At 37.4% G+C, this 22,674-nt stretch overlaps 1 protein-coding gene across 3 annotated transcripts in view; it reads left to right on the top strand.

Moving 5' to 3' along the window:
* NKAIN2 (sodium/potassium transporting ATPase interacting 2) overlaps window positions 1-22,674 on the top strand; it is a 1,188,323-nt gene that overhangs the window by 1,006,560 nt on the left and 159,089 nt on the right. For all 3 annotated transcript variants that reach the window (XR_003512549.1, XR_003512550.1, XM_027551078.1), the window contains exon 4: window positions 11,703-11,903. Coding sequence is in view for 1 of the 3 variants with exons in the window: in XM_027551078.1 (XP_027406879.1) it covers window positions 11,703-11,903 (201 nt within the window). In the remaining 2 variants the exon portion in view is untranslated. The remainder of the gene's footprint in view (window positions 1-11,702; window positions 11,904-22,674) is intronic.

The following is a 22,674-nucleotide window of genomic DNA, read 5'->3' as shown; positions in this document are numbered from 1 at the left end:
GGCAATATCAGCACCATTTCTGGAACGAACTACTCTCTGGTCCACCGCCTTACTTCTTCCTCATCTTTTCACCTCTGCAACAAAATTACTGGATCATTTCTTTCCTCATATTTGTGTCCCCAGCTTCCACTTCTATGTTCTCTCAGACTTCTGGGAAGGATATCCCCTCTTTGTAAAGGAGAGTAAGGATCTACATGCTTCCCCATTAAAAGTAATGATGAGCATTTTCCTGTTTCTCAGTATTTTCTTCTAGAAAGACCGTGAGTGACTTTCCCACAAGTAGCCTCTTGGTCTTGTGCATTACAAAAGCTGCAAAGAGCTCTTTGGAAGCCATCCAAAGAAAATAGGTACATATACTTAAAGAGGTGTTTTATTTAGACTTAGAGGTTTATTTATATTTGTCTGCACAAATTCTAAGCGGTATTGATCTATGTACTTGCCGGGGTAAAACAAGACAAGAGACAAATCTTACCACTTAAAAAAAAATTCTCTCATGTGAATAAAGTACAACTAAAATATCTTTAAAAGCTTCTTCATCCAAATGCATAGCTAATATACCTCTACTGTAAATGCAGGGCACAATGAATTTTGGATTAGTGTTGGCAAACCACCTAAGAGGACATGTCAAGGTCTTTTATAGCGCTGTGTACACTTCTGAACAGCATTTAGAAGTTTTTTCAATAAATGGTATGAATTATGAGTCCACCGTTTTTTACTCTACAACTTTCTCCTAAAGAGTACCAAATATGGTGTTTTGGCAATGACTGATTCGGAGGTAAAAAGAATTTCTTTAAGATGTAGAAAGATCCAGGGGAACGCATGAAGTCGGACAAAAATAGGTTTGAAACCTACTTTCATCTTTCATAAAAATAACTTCATGCAATTATATATGCCCTCCAGGCCTCATTTTTTTCTTCTGTTAAATAAAGATGGTAATCTCTACTTCTAAATGTTGTTGAGGCATATACTAGGTAATAAATCCATAGTTTTCCTTTCTTTCTGCAGCATATATATTTTCTCAAACTTAACAATAGGTGGCTCAGACGGTAAAGTGTCTGCCTACAACACAGGAGACCTGGGTTCAATCCCTGGGTTGGGAAGATCTCCTGGAGAAGGAAATAGCAATTCTTCCCTGGAGAATCCCATGGATGGAGGAACCTGGTAGGCTACAGTCCATGGGGTCGCAAAGAGTCAGACACGACTGAGCAATATTTACTTTACTTAGGAGATATTTATATTAGAAATGAACAGATTTACAAAGGTTTTACAAATTTTATATTCATTAGTACTTCATTTCATTTCTAGTTATGGTCCTCAGTAACTGAAAAAATTACTAAATAAACTTAAGCATCAATAACATTAGCGCTTGGCCCCTCTGCATCTTGCTACCATTCTTTGGTCATATTCCCATGAATTATTCTCTCCCAGAGAATGAATGAAGAAAGGAAAGGACATAAAACTTTATTAGCCTTTCTGGTAACAAATTTAACTAACAGATACTTTGAACTGTGGATCAAAATGTGACTGTCCTCCCAATTCAATTCCATTGATAAGTTAAAATCTTTGGAGGCAAGCATAGATACTATCCAAGCCAGCATTTCCAACTTTGGAAAAATGGTGATGTAAGTACTTGGGGGGGACTGTACATCTAGGTGGGATAATGATGGCCAGTGATGGTGGGGGACCACTGAGGAGGACATTTCAGTGTTCCTGAATGTCACCAAGCCTTCAGTATCATCAGCCTGTATGACAATTAAAAATCCACATACAAGTGCTTTAAAAACAAAGAATATGGTGGCCTTCAGATGAGTGCCAAAATGGCAGTGAAATCTCTTGAAATAGCTAACCCGTCCTTGCCTCCCTGATCCCCTAGAGTGAATGCAGATCACTTTACAGAGCTCTTAGACAGGAAAGGAACACTCACAAAATGGGAAAAGATACCTGCAGGGAGGGAACAAACGAGAAAGTGAAAAAACAGCAGGAAAAAGCTGCCTGAAGAGGTTTCAGTACATCGAAAACTATAAAGTCAGTGAGAAGTTGATCTTTCATTATTGTAACCAGCTGAGAAAATTCTGCCTCTAGCATCTGTTAGGAAGGGTGTGAAAGAGACAAGACTCATTTTGCCAAACTTAGATCCCACTCATTGCTGATAAGTCCTAACTTTGGAAGTAAAAAAATAATCAAGAATTCTGAGCCTGCAGATTCAGGTTTAAACCTGCAGGTTTAACATAGTATGGCAGCTTCCTTATTGAATTCTTTCTTTCTTTTCCTTGCCATCTTTTCCTTTGCTTTCCCTCCCTCCTTCTCTCCCTTCCATCTTTACAGCTCTTTCACAACATAAAAGGATCACCTTGAAACGAAATTCTTTATATTCAAAATACAGACTTTCTTTTCTAGCTAAGAGTTAATATGCATTTCTTGAGCAGAAACAGTGACTATATTGGGGTTTAACATACACCTTTACCCACAAGAGGAAAACAATGGACCAAGATGATTTTGTTCATTATATATATACACACACACACAGCAAGTATAACACATTATGATCTTGAAAAAGGAAAGGAATTAATCAAGAAAAGCTGTTAGAAGGGGTAGCCCAAAGAATTAATTTAAATACACTATTGATACTATGTGTAAAATAGATAACTAACAAGAACACACTGTATAGACAGAGAACTCTATATAATTCACTGTGATGACCTGAACAGGAAGGAAGTCCAAAAGAGAGGGGATATATGTATATGTGTGGCTCACTCATTTTGTTGTACAGTAGAAACTAACACAACACTGGAAAGCAACTACACTCTAATAAAAAATAATTTAAAAGGGAAAAAGTGCAGAGATAAGTGCAGGATGTTAATAGGAAGTGAGTGAAAGTCACTCAGTTGTGTCCGACTCTTTGAGACCCCATGGACTATACACAGTCCATGGAATTCTCCAGGCCAGAATACTGGAGTGGGTAGCTATTCGCGTCTCCAAGGGATCTTCTGGACCCAGGAATCGAACTAGGGTCCTCTGCATTGCAGGCAGATTCTTTACCGGCAGGGAATCCCTAAAAGGAAGTACTGAGGAGGATTTCATTAAAACTTTTGCAACAATACTCACACAATGCAGAGGGTGCAGACCAGTTGTGGGGTAACATAAAATGTTTATCTGGACCAAAGTGGCAATTAGAATAAGATTTAGAAAAGTGAAATAATGGCCTTTATTGCAACACAGACATGAGAAACCTGTTTCCAGGCAAGAAATAATGAAAACATATAATGGCGATGAACTTTAAACATTCTATATTAGAAATCCAAATATCAGATTTTCCTCATTTGATTTTAGAGCAGTGTTTGTAATGTTTTTCATGCTCACAGGAACATATTCTTAATCTTTCCTTGAATAACTAAAGACAGGAGCCAGGAACTGGAGCTAACAATACCAATGGTATCATACTGAATTATGACCCATAATCAGCCAAATGCCAAAGTTACCCATAGTCCAGAATTCTAGAAGAAAGTTGGGCACAGAGGTATATTTGGTGTTCCATCTACTTAAGTTTATCACAGTAGGATGAATTACATCTTTGGATTTTGGATTTGGTTGATACGAACTCCCTTATGTTCTGGGTTACATTCCTATGTGTGCAACATTCATTCAACCTGTTAATAAAATGCATTTGTAATTTTGAGTATCTTCTCAAAACCATATTTTCTTGGCTCCTTCTTCCTGGAATCTGGAACAATATTTTTGTTTTTACTGATTCTTGTGTTACCAGGATAAATTTAGCAATAGAGTTTTTATATGTATAAGCAGGTTTGCATAGATTTCAGCATATATTAACAGAAGAAAATAGCTATATTTAAGGGCTTCCCTGATAGCTCATTTGGTAAAGAATCTGCCTGCAATGCAGGAGACCCAGGTTCAATTCCTGGGTCGGGAAGATCTACTGGAGAAGGAATAGGCTACTCACTCCAGTATTCTTGGGCTTCCCTCGTGTGACTCAGCTGGTAAAGAATCCACCTGCATTGTGGGAGACCTGGGTTCAGTCCCTGAGTTGGGAAGATCCCCTGGAGAAGGGAAAGGCCACCCAGTTTAGTATTCTGGCTGAGAGAATTCTATGGACTATATATTTAAAGAAACAGACTGGATAACTAACAGAAGAAAACAATTATATTTAGGGTTAGAATATTCAGTTCACCAGCTGGAAATGAATGATCATAATTTGAATGAATCTAAGCAATGAATGATCATAATTTGAATGACTTTTTCAGTTTCCTAATGAATTAGTATCCACATGTAGATACTGGCAATGAGATATAACACAGTGCTTTCTGATGATCTTATAAACTTTAACCCAGTGTGTATTGGTTGTAAAAAATGAGTTAATTGAGAATAAGTGATTCTTGGTGTCAAATATAGCCTTTCCCACTATCCCAACTCCATATCCTCAGCTAATTACTGATGCCATTCAAATCACAGGTTCAATCCTAACTACTTCTCTTAGCTCTAACGTCTAAATATATATGCTTTTATTAATATAAATATTTGACCTTCCAGAGTATTTTTATTGTTGTTAAAGTTTGCTTCATACCATTGAATGTGCTTGTTTGGCATTCCTCTAATATCATCACCAGAAGTGTGTTTTAATGTAATTTAGACTATTTCCCATTCTGACTCTGAGAGTATTAAAGTATTACTTAAGTAGTCCTCTGAGGTGGTCCTGGTCGCACCTACCTGGACCCTCAGGGAAAACAGCAGAATAGTGTGGGGTGATTAAGATGAAGCATTTGGGTTTCACAGCATCCGTGTGATCACTCCATCATGACTGCACTGGTCTTACCACGTTTCCTGCACTGTCCACCCCAGTCCTGAAGGGGACTTGATTATGTTGACTCTAATCTCTCTCTGTTCATGCTTGATAGTGCCAATGTCCTGTCCCTGATCAAAAGTCTTTCAATAAGCCAGGGTATTTGGTTTGGGACTTAAGTCATTCCCCATTCTCTCTCCAGTGCATCTTTCTGAAATGCTTTTATACTCTTCCTTAGAAACGCTCACCTCATGAAAAAATAAGGCTCATGCTTGTGCTCAGTCGTGTCCAACTCTTTGCGACCCCAATGACCATAGCCCATCAGGCTCCTCTGTCCATGAGATTCTCCAGGCAAGAATACTGGAATGGGCTGCCATGCCCTCCTCCAGGGGAATCTTCCCAACCCAGGGATCAAACCCAAGTCTCCTGAGTCTCCTACACTGAAGGCACATTCTTTACCCCCTGAGCCACCTGGGAAACCCCCCAAATAAGGCTACTTGTCCTTAAATACACAAGTATTCTTAGCTCTACAATTTTTATTATTTGGTCTATGCTACCTAAAATGGTCTTTTTTCCCCCCAGGTTGTGGATCTTTCTAACCTGGATCCTGTTTTAGACCCCAGCTAGTGTTCCCATCTCTGAAAGTCTGTCCCACCAGAGCCCACAGGCAACACACCCTCTGAGTTCCGAGACACAAATAGTCCACATCTCTCACTTATCAAATTATTCCTTTTATTGTTATGTTTTATCCCCATCTATCTCATCCTCCAAAATAAGCCCTGTAATGTTAGAGATTGCATTTTATATCTCTTCTGTTCGTCATGGCCTGGTAGAGTATTTTGCACAATTAATATTTATTAGTAACTATACTGACACCAACTCGATGGACATGAGTTTGAGTAAACTCCGGGAGTTGGTGATGGACAGGGAGGCCTGGCATGCTGCAATTCATAGGGTCGCAGAGAGTCAGACACGGCTGAGCGACTGAACTGGAACTCGAATACCGATAACTAGATTTCTAGACATTAACTAAGCAATCTATAGCAGGGAGAGAATCAAATTTCAATATTATTATTCAAAAAGAAGAACTAAGTAAGAAAATTCCAAAAATCTAAGAAAATATTTCTGGCTTTTTAAACTACAACTCAAAGCTTATCACTCTGACCTTCTCCTTCTAACTTCTGCAATATAGAATCAGTTGCTTACAATTAGAATAAATTATGCACCAAATGCCATAAATTATGAAAGCAAATTTTAGCTTTATGTTGAAATTCTTAGACATTACTAGTATCATTTTCTCATTTACTTGTCAACCTATTTTTTTTTAATTATCAAATGCTTGCTTATTTTTTGTTGAGCAATTAGGCTTCTTACATTGCCCTGAATACATACAACCCCATCAGAAACAACTTTATAAGCCTAATAACAGCTTTCATGCAACACATCAGACCCTGCTATTTTGAAAAATGACATGACCATAATGAGGTCCTTTAATCTGAACTTTTTGAAGAGTTACTAAGAGAGATGAATAAATATGCTGACAGAAATTTTTGTCACTATACTGATCTGAACATGTAATTATTAAAGTCTTTTTAGAGTAAAAAAATTTTTTTGAATCTTACAATTCTGAACCTATCTTATATGTTTTTCAGTGTGAATCCATAGAAAATTTGGTTGTATGGATTGGTTGCGATTTTATGCCTTATTCTGTGCTAGCAAGACTCATTCTTTGTCTCAAAGGTCCTTATAACTTTGAACACAAAATTACAAAGCATATGGGAATTGAATAATCTATCAATTATGCATGGAACAGCAGTTCACACCTCAGGAATTTCTGTTGCACTTAAAGGGACTTCAAGGGGGCCTTTCTATTGTCTATTTTACAAGCAGGAATTTATATTTTGTGATTAAAATAATGCACACAAACACAGAGACCTTTTGTTTAAATGGTCTCTGTTTAATTACATGAAAATGAATAAGAATATAAGCTAATTCTAGAAACTATCCAATTAAGATTGTTGGTTGAATATATGCACTTACATTTCATCCTGAAACTCCACCAAATAATACTAAAGAATAAAAAAAAATGATGAACACACAGTAAAAAGAGAATGGACAAGAAGTGTCAACAGTTTGGGGAAGACAGAAAGTAGAGGATTAGCAAGTGACTTAGAAAAATGGAAAAACCTAAAACTTATGATCATGCAGTGGGTTCCAGTGTGCATGGAACCCTTTGGAAAGTCAGGATTTAGAAGGAGGGGGAGTATGTGAAGTCCAGGATTGAAAATGGGAAGAACTGAATGATCTGTTCAAGAGGAAATTAGATTGCCCCAAGGCTCTTCCTTTAGTCTATGCAACCGTACTTCTCCTCTGAATAGGTTACGCCTTTGAAGCACAGGTTGCTATCTCGTAGACTATAGCCCACCAGGCTCCTCTGTCCATGAGATTTTCCAGGCGAGAATACTGGAGGTACAAGCTAAGTTTCTGAATACATGAGCATTAAATTAAAGGCTGTATAGTGGAAAAAAAAGTCTGCATATTATGTAGCAAAACCATCAGCTCCTCTCCATTCAACCCAGGAAGGCTGTGCTCTGGTGTGTAGCCATAGGTAAACTGGAAGACCCAGAACAAAGTTATACCAATCTCTACAAACGGAGCACTTGGAAGGCGGTGCCCAGTAATCATGTGTGAAAGACACCAGCTGATTAGCCCACTGATGCATGACAAAATGCCAATCAAGTTTTAGTTTCTCTTTGGTATGAACTTTTATGAGAGAGTTCTAAGGAACAGCTCAAATAGGAAAGTCAGAAAAAAATAAACATAATAGAAAATCTTCAGGGTGTTCCCACTGGCTCTTCCCTCTGCTTGGAATGCTCGTCCCATACCTGCTCTCTTTACTCCTACACTTCATTCAGAGCCCTGTGCAAATACAAAATAACGAGATATCTTTTCTTACTAATGTATGTAATATTGCATTACACTCCCCCCCCCCAGCACCCAATTCTTTGTTACTCTATTTCTTTACTTAAGTTTATATTTCTGCATATATTAATCATTACATACATATTTTCATACATTTATATATTTGTTATCCATTTCACCCACTGAAAAATTAACACTCATGAAGGTAGGAACATTGCCTAGGGCACATGATAGATCCTTAATAGTTACTGTTAATATTATTTATTTATCTGATTACTTATTTAGTAAAAATAAGTAACTTTGATAAATCTAAAACAATGTAGGAAACATAATTTAAAAGATTAAGAATGCAGAAGATAAGAAAAGTTATAGCCAGGAAACAATTCAACAATATTAACTATGCTGCTGCTGCTAAGTTGCTTCAGTCGTGTCTTGACTCTGTGCGACCCCATTGATGGAAGCCCACCAGGCTCCCCCTTCCCTGGGACTCTCCAGGCAAGAGTACTGGAGTGGGTTGCCATTTCCTTCTCCAATGCGTGAAAGAGAAAAGTGAAAGGGAAGAGGCTCAGTCGTGTCTGACTCTTAGCGACCCCATGGACTGCAGCCTACCAGGCTCCGCCGTCCACAGGATTTTCCAGGCAAGAGTACTGGAGTGGGGTGCCATTGCCTTCTCTGAATATTAACTATATAAAAACAATAATTGGAGAAGAATTAGCTCTTGAAAATTCAAAGTATTAAAAATTAAAGATATAGTTCCATAAGTTTGGGAAGACTTGGTAAAGAAAATCTCCAAGAAACTAAAGAGAAATGTAAGATATGAACAATAGGAGAGAAAAAATAAGAACGTAAGAGATCAATCCTGGAAGACAGATAGGAATTTGTCTGAAAGGAATTTCCTGCAGTAACAGAAAAAGTCGAGGGGAGGGAACCACTAAAGGTATAATGTAGGTTGACTTCTAGAATGAAAGTAAATGGCTCTTGCATGGAAAGACCCTCCAGATGCTCTACAAACTAAGTGCAAAAGAAACCCATCAAGATACTATCTTGCTGAAGTTCAGGATTTGAAGCTAAAATTTTTTTTATATCAATAAACCTTAAAAATATAACATGGAACCAAAATATATGAGAGTACATAAACAATTTAAAACCTAAAAAACCTTCATTTTATATTATTAATAAATATGTAAATATTCAGTGAAACTACAAAAAACTTTCATGAGAATAATAACACTAAAATCAAGATAGTAATTATCTGTGGAGAGAGAGGGAAATCATATTTAGGAAGACCTCAGATGAGGCATCATTTATATGTATAAAATTTTATTTGAAATGTCTTAAAGCAAATATAAGATTTAATGAAACTGAGTGGTGGGTATAATGGTTTTTCAGACTATCTTCTACACTTTTTGATGTTTTTGAACTATTTCACTTTTTGAAACAAAAAGACACAAGAGAACAAAAGAGTGAAAACAGGTTACATAAAAAAATTACAGGGAAAAAAATGACATCAGATTTATTAACTGTAATAACAGAAACTAGAACATAATGGAGAAATGTCCACACAGTTCGGAGAGAAAATGATTTTCAACAAAAAAGAATACATCCAGCCAAAATATCAGTCAATTAATATAAAATTAAGGTAAAAAACACTTCAGACTTTGTCACTCACCTATTCTTAAAAAAAGCTAGTGAATTATGTACTTTGTGAAATGGGAGCAAATTAAGGAAGAGAAAGCTATGAGAGCTGTTAAGAAAAAAATTCACTGGACCTTTGTTAAACATGGCAAGACAAATTTTATTTTCACTGCTACAGTAGAGAAGAGAGACTTCAGTACAGAGCTGAACTCCATGTCTACAAGATTGATAATCTAGATGAAACAGACTGAAACAGACACATTTCTCTAAAGTCACAAACTACCAAAAGTCACACAAGAAGAAACAGGCCTATGTCCATTAAATATACTGAATATAAATATGTATATTCAATATTTATATCAATTAATAACTTTTCAAAACAGAAAGCCCCAGGCCCAGAGGGGTTCACTGGTGAATTCTACCAAGCATTTAAGAAATAAATTATCTCAATTTTCTGCAGTCTGTTCTAGAAGATAGAAGCAAATGGAAAACTTCCTAACTGATTTTATGAGTTGGTGTTAATCTAATGCCAAAGCCACATAACCACATTACAGAAAATTACATATCAATACCTATTACAAATATAGATGCAAATATCCTCAACAAAATGTTTTCAAACAAAATTCAACAATGTACAAAAATAACTACACAACACAACCAAGTGGGATTTATACTAGACTGATTCACCATCAAAAATCAACTAATGCAATAAAAACCAGACTCTTTGACCATGTAACAGGTAGCTCCAGTCATGGGCTTTATTTTGAAGTTCATCTTGCCTGAGTCAGAAACTAATCTGTTGTATCTCCCAGGATCCAAGGACATTTTGAAGCCTTTCTCAATAGTCTTGAAGAAAAGAGATATTATCCCCTCCCCTACCACCACTCTATGGAGATGATGAGACTCATAACATAGCTCAAACTATAGTCTATAGGGTCACAGAGAGTCTGACATGACTGAAGCGACTTGGCACATTAAAAGAATACTCTTTCCCCTCCCCAAATTCCCTGATCAGTTATGTTCAATGCTTTCATAAATTCAGTTTAAGTGGACATATCTTAATATTTTCTATTAAGCACTTCATTTTGGAATGAGAGTAGCTGGCATCTATGATTATCTTGCAGCTTTATCACTGAAACAAATAATTCCCTTTCCACCACTGAACCTCTCTGTTAGAAATCATCTTCCCTCATGACTTGTTAAATACTAAGATGTATCTAATGCATTTCTTCTAACCATTCTCTTCCTGGAAAACAACATTTGTCCCTGTGCTACTGGTAGTTCCACATTTGTGTATGTGATTTCAAGCTCTGTAGCGCAGACACTACCTTCATTCCATTTGTAGCTGCACATCCCCTAACAGGCTGTACCTCATCTAAAGTTGTTGACTTAACTATCTTCACCCTTCAATAATTTGCTAATGATATTTTCTAAGAAATATTATGACCAATTTTATAGTGGAAGTGGGCAAGATCGAAAAGATCCTGATTTTCTAAAATAATAATGGAGGGGCAAGCTATACTGTTTTATTAAGTAAAGGTCTTACATATTTTACCACTAACCACAATATTATGTTAAATTTAGCCAAACTGATGTATAGTTTTAACATTTAAAATGTGCAATGCGGTTAGTCACTTCAGTCGTGTCCAACTCTCTGTGACCACATGGACTGTAACCTGCCAGGCTCTTCTGTCCATGGAACTCTCCAGGCAAGAATACTGGAGCGGAGAGCCGTTCTCTTCTCCAGGAGATCTTCCCAACCCAGGGATCAAACCAGGATCTCCTGCATTTGCAGGCAGATTCTTTACAGTCTGAGTCATCAGGTAAGCCCCTTAAAAAATGTACAAAAGGTAAATATTTTAAGGGAGAGGAAAATAGCACTTTTAAGATGAACTTCAGTTGACAAAATAGTTAAAACCACTCCCTTTGTAATATTTACAAGTTCTAAAAGCTAAGATTCTTCAGTATAACAATGTAAGTCTGACAGTTTTACTAATAATACTCTTATTTATATTATTGTAGTCAGGCAAACCTTCATAAATGAAATTAACAGACACATATTTTCCAGGTGGAACTTTGGCTTTAGATGCTGCTTTTCTTTCTATAAAATGAAAACACACTCCAGTGTTCCTGCCTGGAAAATTCCATGGACAGAGGAGCCTGGCAGGCTACAGTCCATGGGGTCTCAAAGAACTGGACACGACTGAGCACACTCGCTCTTTGTGCATATAAAATACAGCAAGGGGAGGGGGAAAAACACATTTCAAAATGGGAAACTCTAAAGCACATCAGTCCAAATAAGCTAACATTTGTGAAGTAATTCTCATCCTTATAAATTGCCTTCTTGCAGGAAACAGACCTTATCCTGACTTTTAATATTTCAATGCACCGATCTTGGTGGATGGAGAATGGACCAGGATGTACGGTGACATCAGTGACTCCTGCCCCAGACTGGGCCCCAGAAGACCATCGCTACATCACGGTCTCAGGGTGTTTTCTGGAGTACCAGTACATAGAAGTGGCTCATAGTTCCCTCCAGATTGTCCTCGCAGTAAGTGTTGACAGCCAACCACTCCTCCTAGTGTTTCCCGAACTGTTTTATTTCTGTGTATACTCAGCACACGCAGTTGGAACCTGTAGGTAGAAGGTGCCTGTGTGCTTTTTCCTAATCACCGCCACTTTTAACAGGGATTTGTCAGGTTAAACCAGGCTATGTCGTGGACTGAGTGATTCTTTCTGGGTATGCTGCTAATTCTGGGAATTCCCTTCTCCCTTAAAATCTTCTTCTTAGATTTCCCCCAGGTACCATCCATCATCTTTTATCACCGTCTCTCTTTTTCAAAACAATTCAGCTTTTCTATGAATTCTACTTCTAGATTATCACACTCCTATTTTTCATAGTATTCTGCCAATAAATAATGCTCCCTCTACAGGAAGAAAGTTGGAGCTATAAATAATTCCTTTGCTTTTGTATATTTATAGAACACATTTGTATAATATATTACTATGTTATATAAAACATTATTTTACATTATATTCCTATGATAAAGAGATAAATACCTTCCTTTCGTGAGAACTTTCGCTAATGCTAAATGTGTAATTTTGTGGGATTCATAAAGTTAAGGCAACTTTATTATACATGTCTCCACTTATTACAGATCATGTATGCAGATCTATGTGTATTTTCTTAGACTCTATATAGATCTTCAGTTGAGGTGCACAGTCTTAATCTTTAACAACAAATAATACAAGTAGAATCTTCTTTTTACCTTTCTTTAGTTAATTACTTTGAGAATGACAGTAACTCACAATTCTTAAATAACAGGACATAAAATATTCTGGGTAGAATGGTACCAGCTGGTTCATATAAAACTCTTCAGGAATTTCAAAAGAAAGTACATGAGTGTGTGTATTAGATTATATAACTAATATATATAGTTATTATATTTTTTAATGAGGAATATATATGAACATGCATATACATATATAATTATATACTATATATGTTGTGCTATGAACACTTCCCAAGTTTCTGTGACTAAAAACCATAAAGGTTTATTCTTATGGGTGAGCAAGAAGTTTTACCAATCACTGGTCGCTAAGGAAACAAGGCTAGGAGCACAGCCACCATCTCAGTCATCATGGTTGCCATGCCAGATGGCAGGAAGAGATCTGAAGTGTCTACATTGGCACAAAAATGCTCCTACTTGAGAGAGGAAGCTCACTGCTCGTAGTTCATTGTCCAGAACTAGATACGGATTCCTACCCAATCACAATTCAGCCAGAAAGGAGGAAGAACTGTAAATATTTGAGAAGCAGCATAAATTATTTCCACAATATTTGAATTACGTTCTTGGCTAAAGCACTGAGTGATCTCCCTTGAATGTGTCCAACCTGAAGCACTTCTTAATTAAAAAAAAAAAAAGCTTCTATGATAGTTTTAAATTCTATAACTGTTCATTTTTATTATATTTAAGTAAAGTGAGATTTGATGGAATGAAACTAGTCATTTCATTATGTAAAATTCATTTAGGTGAAGCATTCATTCTCATATGGGAAAAGTAAAATATTTCTGGTATTTAGTGACAGATAAAATGTCTTCCTACATGTTAGAGAGGAATTTTAGAGAAAATGTTCCTTCCCTGAAACTCCCTTTTTATCTTTTTTTTTAACTGTATCCATAATTTTTGGAAAACTTCCAAATATCATCAAGAATGATGTAAACATATAGTCTGTGTGCATGGATAGTTAAATATATGACTATTTTAGAGAGTTATTTGAATGAATGTGTGTATGAATAAACTATACTCGCAGATTTATTAAACTGCCCTGAAATTCTGGTTCACAGATAATTTGCTGAGGAAATACATTTGGACATGGAAGCATGTGCTAAGGCTGACATACTGCCCAAAGAAAAAAAATATTTTTACATAAGTAAAAATCATCTGTAAAGGCAAAGTGGCTAGAGTGTAGAGAAGATGGATGGAGTGTCTCTAAGAGCAGATGCGACCAATATATCAAGCTGCTGGTTCTCCATCCTCCTGTCTACACGTCCCCCAGCTGACTGGAGCAATAGTTTGAGCAGGTCATCACAGGATGTGGCATCTTCACCTCTGCCCTTTCCACCTGCTCTTCCTTCTGGGGTAGTTCTTTTGCTATGCTGCCTGGATCACCTGAGAGAGTAAGTCAGCAGCCCAAGCCAGTTTCTTTGGAAAAGTTTCCACACACTTTCTGTCTTTGGGTTTGTTATGGCCTAGCCAGCCTTGGGCTGAAAGCATCTGCTATATAGAAAACCTAGCCCATCTTAACTGGTGTTTTAGAATGCAAACCAAAACAGGGCTGATCTTGAACAATTTGCTCTGCCCAGTTAGCAGAAGCCTTCCAACTAAATGTTCCTACAGTCATTCTGATCACTTCTTTTGCCGTGTTTAAGGCATCCTGCATGCAGTCCATGGAGTTGCGAAGAGTCGGACACGACTTCGTGACCGAACAACAACAAGGGATGAAACAGTGGCTTGAATCTCTGCCTCTCCCCTTCTCCTGTTCCTCAAATCATCTTCCTGACAATCCAATGTTTAGTTCGGTCCAGTCCAGTGAACGCTTCCTGAGTGATGCTCCCTGCTGGCATCTAGAGAAACAAATGACCTTGAGGCTGTCAAGGTCAGAAATGGGCATGGTTCCTCAGGGTACACACCCAGGGCAGACAGACACACTTTGGGAATGTGGTACAGAGAATACGTTTGTGGCATTTATGGCATCATCTTGGCTTCTTAGTTCCGTCCTGCTTTTTGTGAAGTCGGCTAAACTCCCACACTTCTCTTTCACCTGTCTTTGAAGCTACCCTCTCTTCCAGGATATCCGGCTTAGATCTGTTTTCATAAATGGCTGCTGTTCCAGCAACGGCTCTTGATTAACTCCAAATCTCTCCAGCTCTTTTTCTCCACCTTCACTCAGCCTCTCTTTCACAGATTCCTAACCCCTGGCACGCCTGTCACCCCATTGTTCGGTTTCCTGCCAATCAACTCCTAGCTGATTTTGAAATTAGCATTCACAAAGCCCACATTTGCATTGCACATTCATAAGATATCTCCCATCTCCAGCCAAAGGAAGAAGAGTATAATATCCACATAATTGGGAAGAGAGGCTATTAATCACACAGCCTCCAGCCGAGCAGAAAGGACTGCCACAGCATCATAATGATCAGCCAGGTGTGAGGTTTCCAGCGTTCTCCTTCTCCAGCAGCATTTTCTTCTAGTTAGGATCAGATATCACGTACAAAGGGAATACAGGTGTGCACAGTTTTAATAAAATCCAAAAATTTTTTTTAAAACTGCACCTACAAAATAGATAAAATAAATACATATGGAAAGAGCCCAGGAGGAGCCGAACTAAAGAGATGATGCTGTTTACATTACAACACAATGAACCTGATTTCTTCAGAAAATGTGACTATAACTGTACGGTTTACAAAATGCATTTACGGGAATTTAATCTTTTGATTTGTATAACTGTCCTGGGAGGGCAGCAGGACAGACTCAAAGCCTTTCCCAAGATTTCTTAGCTAGTACATGTGGAGGGCAGACATGCTAATCTAAGTTTTTCTCAGTACCAAGGATAGGAAAACAGACTTAAACCAGCATGCCAGCATCAGCTGATGGGTAGCAGATTCATGAAACCCCAGAATTCAGACTTCTCTTCAGTAGCAAAGAATGCCACTATTAATTAGCTATGTCTTCCATGGGTGAGGGGAAGGGAGGTATATATACCTCATCTGTATTTGGTTTTGTTCAGTCACCAAGTCATTTCTGACTCTTCATAACCCCATGGACTGCAGCATGCAACGGTTCCCTGTCCCTCACCATCTTCCAGAGCTTGCCCAAGTTCATGGCCACTGAATCAGTGATGCCATCCAACCAGCTCATCTTCTGTTGCCCTCTTCTCCTTCTGCCTTCAATCTTAGGCAGCTCAGGGTCTTTTCCAAAGAGTCAGTTTTTAGCATCACATGGTCAAAGTATTGGAGCTTCAGCATTCAGCATTAGTCCTTCCAAAGAATATTCAGGGTTGATTTCCTTTAGGACTGACTGGTTGATCTCCTTGCTTTCCAAGGGACTCTCAAGAGTCTTCTCCAGCACCCCAGTTCAAAAGCATCAATTCTCTGGCACTCTGCCTTCTTTATTGTCCAGTTCTTACATCTGCACATGACTACTGGAAAGACCATAGCCTTGACTACATGGACCTTTGTCGGCAAAGTGATGTCTTTGCTTTCTAACACACTGTCTAGGTTTGTCATAGCTTTCCTGCCAAGAAGTAATCGCCTTCTAATTTCCTGGCTACAGTCACCATTCACAGTGATTTTAGAGCCCAAGAAGAGGAAATCTGTGACTGCTTCCACCTTTTCCCCTTCTATTTGTATTACACACACACCTCACTTCCTGTAACCAACACAATGAAAAGGGAGTAGTTTTACAAAGAAAGGTAAATAAATGAACCACTAAGGGAAACTTTTATCATAATAACTGAAGTAACTTTTTATTTTGAAACATATTCAGATAATTCATTGGAAGACAAAATCCCTTTCTTCTCTAGCTACCTCCAAAGGACCAATATCTCTAAATTTAACATGAAGTTCTCCAACCAAAATTGCTAGGCTTCGTTTTCCTTTATTTCTTTTACTTCTGACACACTTCTAAGCAAGTTGACTATTAATTTTTTAAGAGACCAGTAGAGGATATTGGTAAAAACATAAATAAGCTTACTATTTCCCGCAGCCATTAAAACTGGTTTAGAAACTGTCTACAAATTAGCAGGGAAGTCACAGAAAACTTTGTAAAAGGTTCCTGTACACAGTTCATAGCTAAAAAAAATAGGTTCAATGCCAAGTTTATCCTTCAGTTACATCTATTCTCTATAAAACTTTGTAGAGTGCTTGAAATGATGGAAATAATTGTTCAACATACCATGGTGAAACAAATTTTGAAGGTAAAATATGTGCCTTTCAAATGGATAGAGTTTGGAGAAGGCAATGGCAACCCACTCCAGTGTTTCTGCCTGGAGAATCCCAGGGACGGGGGGCCTGGTGGGCTGCCGTCTACGGGGTCACACGTGAATTGGATACGACTGAAGCGACTTAGCAGCAGCAGCAACAGATGTTTCCAATTGTTTCCAGTTAATGATATACATTTGCTATCTGGCTTGCTAGGATTTGCCTAGGAATAACACTGGTGAAGAAATTTGCAAAATTCTAAATGCAAACTTTATCCAAGTTGACCTGGGGTTGTTCTGGTAATGGCACATGTTGTTTCTCTGAATGTTGCTGAAGTGTGTGGTGCATATATGAGAGTAAAGGGCCTTATTGCTCATGCTGTTTTTTCCCCTATAATCTGGAAACACATCCATGGAAGCTTGATTTTCAAAGATTTGGATTCTGATTTTCACTTATCCTTGGACATTGCTATTAAAATGGCAAATATTAAATCTAAGTTGTTAACTTGCACCATCTCAAAGAAGTGAGTGGGAAAAATGGTGTGAGCAGATGATACTCAGCTATTGTTGTATTCAGAAGTGCAAGGATGACATTTGAAATATTTGAGCTGAAAAATTAAGACAGTGTTTTTAAGACAAAATGTAAGTTTGATCTGGTATGTCTGTTATGCAATGAAAAATGATTTGGCCATTTACGTTACTGAAATTGTCATTTTGCAAAAACTAATTAGCCAAACCTGTAGCTCCATAATTTTTGTGTGTGTGTGTATCTATTTTCACTCTCAAAAAATGTTACAGTTTGGACAGTGAGTTACACAAAGCCCTATCTAGAGATAAATAGATTCCTAAACGATCTTTGACAGAGAAAACTTTAAGATTTTCAAAAACACTAGTGTTAACAGCGGTGCTTTGCACAGTCTGCTTTTAAACTTACTGATTTTGAAAGAGTTAACGAACATTTTAACTTTCACAGCTGTAAAGTAGTAGCACCTGGTCAACTCCAAATATTTAGGAAGTAAATACGGAGCTCTGTCTTGCAATCTATATCTGGAAATCTCCCTCTCCACCTCTATCCCCCAATCTAGGGACCCAGGAGAATGGCACAGTGATTCAGCATTTCTAAGGCATTCATTAAAATGTGCTTGAGTGCAATGAAATCAGGGGAGAAAAAAAGGTGCAAAACACACAGATATTAAAATCAAAACTTTTTTTATAAAAGCAAAAATAAGGAAATTGTATACTTTCTCTCTTACTGAAGCACTTGGAAAGCTGCTGAATTGACATGCATCTCCCATCACTATGTTAGGTAAGTCAGCCAAAGATCTAGCAGAAAGCATATGGAACACTGTTTGTCAACGAGTTCTAGAGAAGCTTCAAAACAGAAGCACAGGGGAAATCACAGGACACAACCTGTAGCTCCATAATTTGATTCAAATACACTTGAGGCACATACTTTTCATGGACAAAAATATTTTATCAACAAATATATTGAAATTAAATATTTCCCACAAGTTTTATATACATCAGATTAATCTAGGTGCCTTTATGAGAAAGAGTTATAAGTATAATTGTTGTTTATTTTATCTTGGTGGTGTTCTTTGTATACCTCCCAGAAATTGCTGCTGCAAATCAAGAACTTTCCAATTCTTTGCTTCCATTAAAACTGAAGGAAAACCTCATAGACTTACAATTGGTAGATTACTTGAAATAATTCTTATGATAGGTAAATATGTAAATGTGGCACCCAATTTCAAGGAACCTGCAGAAGTTGAGTGATGTCATTGTAACAAAAAGCCTTCACTACTTCTCTATTTTTGAAAGAACAATATTTTTCCTAAATAAATATATACCTAATATATTATGTAATATATCACTTATAATATATTTATATATTTATATTTACATCATCCATATATTATCCATAAATATCTATAATATATTTATATTTATAGTATTATATATAATAAATATTTATTTATATTATATATTTATGATAAATAAATACCTAATACAAAAACAACTAGAATAGAATTCATGCTAAACTCCATCCCATTCTAGTATTAATCAAAAATGGACATAAAATGAAATTTTATTTTTTACATAATCATCATTATAGAAGTGTGTACATGTGTTCTTAAATGAAAGAAAGTGAACATATCATAGCAGTATTCAAATTCCACTGGATATATAAGAGTAAATAATATATCTTTAAAATACATTGATAGGTATACTATGCCAAAATAAAGTGCTTTTGAAGCCATTTAAACTAATGATGAAAAATATCAAATATGAATTTCAAATGTAGATAGTTTCAAGCCCACATAGTTTCAAGTGGAATTTTGAAAAATTTATTTCAGGGTATGCAGGAGCCAAAATGTTTGGAGGCCATTAATCTAAAGCAGTGGTTTCTTCGTTCTTTCTTTCTGTTCCTTCTTTCCTCCCTTCCTTCCCCAGTCCCTACAGACTGAGCCACAGCACAAGATGCAGGCATTTAATTCTCAGGTAGTGCTGAGAGGGCGGTCTTGGATCCCCCATACATTCCCCTAAAGCCCAGACTGCTAATGCTAGCTGACACTAGGAATTACTTACCTAGCTGTTTAAAAGATTACTATAAACATAATATACTTCTAGAAATTTTTTGTCTGAGGCAGGGCAGAGGTGGGTATGTTTTTCAAAAGTTTCTCCAGAAATATTAGTCCCATCCCTTTCCTTTTATTGCTGATTCCTCAAATATGAATTGCATAGAAAAGCAAGGTGCTTGGTCAAGATGGTACCACAGTTCTGGTTGTTCTACCAATTCCTTTCTGGGCCTTAAGAGTCACTTCCCTTCCTGTACTGCAGGGGCAAACACATTAGTTATATGACTAGTTGTGTATGTGTGTGTTAGTCACTCAGTCGTGTCTGACTCTTTGCGACCCCATGAACTGTAGCCCTCCAGGCTTCTTTGTCCATGGACTTCTCCAGGCAAGAATACTGGAGTGGTGGCTGATTTATGTCAATGTATGGCAAAAAACCAACAAAGGTTCATCTAGTCAAGGCTATGGTTTTTCCTGTGGTCATGTATGGATGTGAGAGTTGGACTGTGAAGAAGGCTGAGCGCCGAAGAATTGATGCTTTTGAACTGTGGTGTTGGAGGAGACTCTTGAGAGTCCCTTGGACTGCAAGGAGATCCAACCAGTTGATCCTAAAGGAGATCAGTCCTGGGATTTCTTTGGAAGGAATGATGCTGAAGCTGAAACTCCAGTACTTTGGCCACCTCATGCGAAGAGTTGACTCATTGGAAAAGACTCTGATGCTGGGAGGGAATGGGGGCAGGAGAAGAAGGGGACAACAGAGGATGAGACGGCTGGATGGCATCACTGACTCGATGGACGTGAGTCTCAGTGAACTCCGGGAGTTGGTGATGGACAGGGAGGCCTGGCGTGCTGCAATTCATGGGGTCGCAAAGAGTCGCACACGACTGAGCGACTGATCTGATCTGATGGCAAAAAACACCATAATATTGTAAAGTAATTAGACTCCAATTAAAATAAATTAATTAATTAAAAAAAAAATACTGGAGTGGATTGCCATTCCCTTCTCCAGAGGATCTTCCTGACCCTGGGATCAAACACTAGTCTCCTGCATCGCAGGCAGATTCTTTACCGTTTGAGCTACAGGGAAGAGTTACTCACATAACTAACCTGTGGTCAAATACCGAATTCATGTACTTAAACACTGTTCACCATTCCTCCACATTGAACAGTGAGCTGGTGTAGAACTTCTGATTCTAGTCCAATGTCCAAAACTGTTCAAAAGTTTTTAGCACAAAATGGCTTGTTGCGTGTGATGGAAATGGACAGAATGACAAGCACTCAGTTTCTTTCCTAGATCCCAGAATGGTTCAACAGCTTTGCTGCTTGCCTTCAAATATTAAACACACTGTTTCAACTCCCGTTCTCCCAGGTATTCAGATACACAGACCTGCTTGTCAGTAAAGGAAATAAATGTGATTTGTCTTTCTGTAACATCAGAATAGTTTATACAAATCATCACAAATATATGAGAAGAAGAATCAAATTTCAACTGTAAACAGGGGATTTTTTCCAATGGACAAAGTTGCTTAATTAGTAGAATGAAGGTGGTGAATAGAATTGTGCTTAGTCACTCAGTTGTGTCCGGCTCTTTGCAGTCCCATGGACTGCAGCCCGCCAGGCTCCTCCATCCACGGGGATTCTCCAGGCAAGAATACTGGAGTGGGTTGCCATGCCCTCCTCCAGGGGATCTTCCCAACCCAGGGATCAATCCCAGGTCTCTTCCACATTTCAGGCAGATTCTTTACCGTCTGAGCCACCAGGAAAGACCTAAATAGAATTGGGAAAGGACATTTCTTGGTACAACTGAGTGTTCCAAAACACATAAATGATGTTCTACAAACCAAGTTTAGAACCCCAACTGGATTTACCCCTGATAGTAAGAAATATCGAGACCAATGGATACTTCTGAAATGGGCACATGTTTAAATTTCTACTCTACTCTCAATTTCTCTGGAAAATAACAAATTCACTTGAACATAATCACTTCAGAGCATAACACCTTCATGTCTTATCCACAGATGTCAATCAAGTTTTGGTAAAAATAAACCCTGAACAATCAGTTATCACGCTCTTTATTTTATTTTGCTTTATTCCTGAAAGGTGTCCTTGTATACTGGTGAGCAGTTTCATGAGTCTGTGAACAAACGGAGCACAAGAACTTGAACAGTCTCTAAAGTCAAATTAAATCTAAGATTTTTTTTCTTGCCTTTAATATCCACTAGTATTTCCTACATGCAAGTTCAGAACTATCAGGTAAAATATTCACAGTCTGGGAGTAACAATCCTTAAATTTTACACCCAGCTGTATAATAAACTATTTTGTAATTATGAACTAGATGAGATAATGTCTAAGAAATTGCCTTGAAAACAATAAAGGTGGTATATTTATTTTCTCCTTAGTTCAGTTTCTTCCACTGCTCTGGAGAACACTATTATTTTGTCAGGTTCACTCGCACTGTGTGCAAAACTGAACTGAATCCTACTAAGCTTACTTACTCCCCAGATAGAACCATGATTCTTAAAGCCAGTGTGATACTATTTAGTGTAACAACACACCAGCCAGCACAGGGGCAAGTTTTATCCCATATCAACCATTATCATCAGATTGCAGTATCTGCTTCTATATGTAATGTTTGAAGCATTTGCTTACCCCCAAAGCAATAATATAATATCACTTGATTTATCACATTATATCACTTGATCTATCAGAATGCTTAGAAACACCGTGGAATAAAAATACCAATACATTTAACATGGTAGAGAAGATTATAGCCTATGATAAATCAATAATAATTGGGTTTTCTTGAATATTAAAGTTGAAATTACCTCCATAGAGTATTATACAGTAAACCCTGTAGAATCCCATTTCTTATATTTAACTTTATAGTCATAAATTATTTCAGAAAGAAATAAGTATATGAAAATATAGTAAAATGGAGTATTTTTGAAAACAAGACAAGCTGTTGAACTTCAACAAAGGCTACCATCTTCCCTGGTCATATATAACATCACTGCCTTTAAGATGTTTTTCCAGTCATGATCAATTATTATGGTACACATTTTTGAGAAATACATCTTCAATGGAAATGTCTTCTTCACAGAAACTTCTACACATAGTGATAGAGTTAATAATAGTAGAATGCATTATAGTTGTTAAATAACAGCAAGTCATCTCAAAAGAAGGATGTAAAAATGATTTATAATGATACCTGTAATACAAGAGATAATTTATTGTCTAGTATGTTATACTCGAGTAAAAAAGAA

Source organism: Bos indicus x Bos taurus, chromosome 9 (assembly GCF_003369695.1).
Source record: "Bos indicus x Bos taurus breed Angus x Brahman F1 hybrid chromosome 9, Bos_hybrid_MaternalHap_v2.0, whole genome shotgun sequence".
Lineage (NCBI taxonomy): Eukaryota > Metazoa > Chordata > Mammalia > Artiodactyla > Bovidae > Bos > Bos indicus x Bos taurus.
Note: the sequence above shows the minus strand (reverse complement) of the source record. Positions and strands in the feature narration are given on the sequence as shown.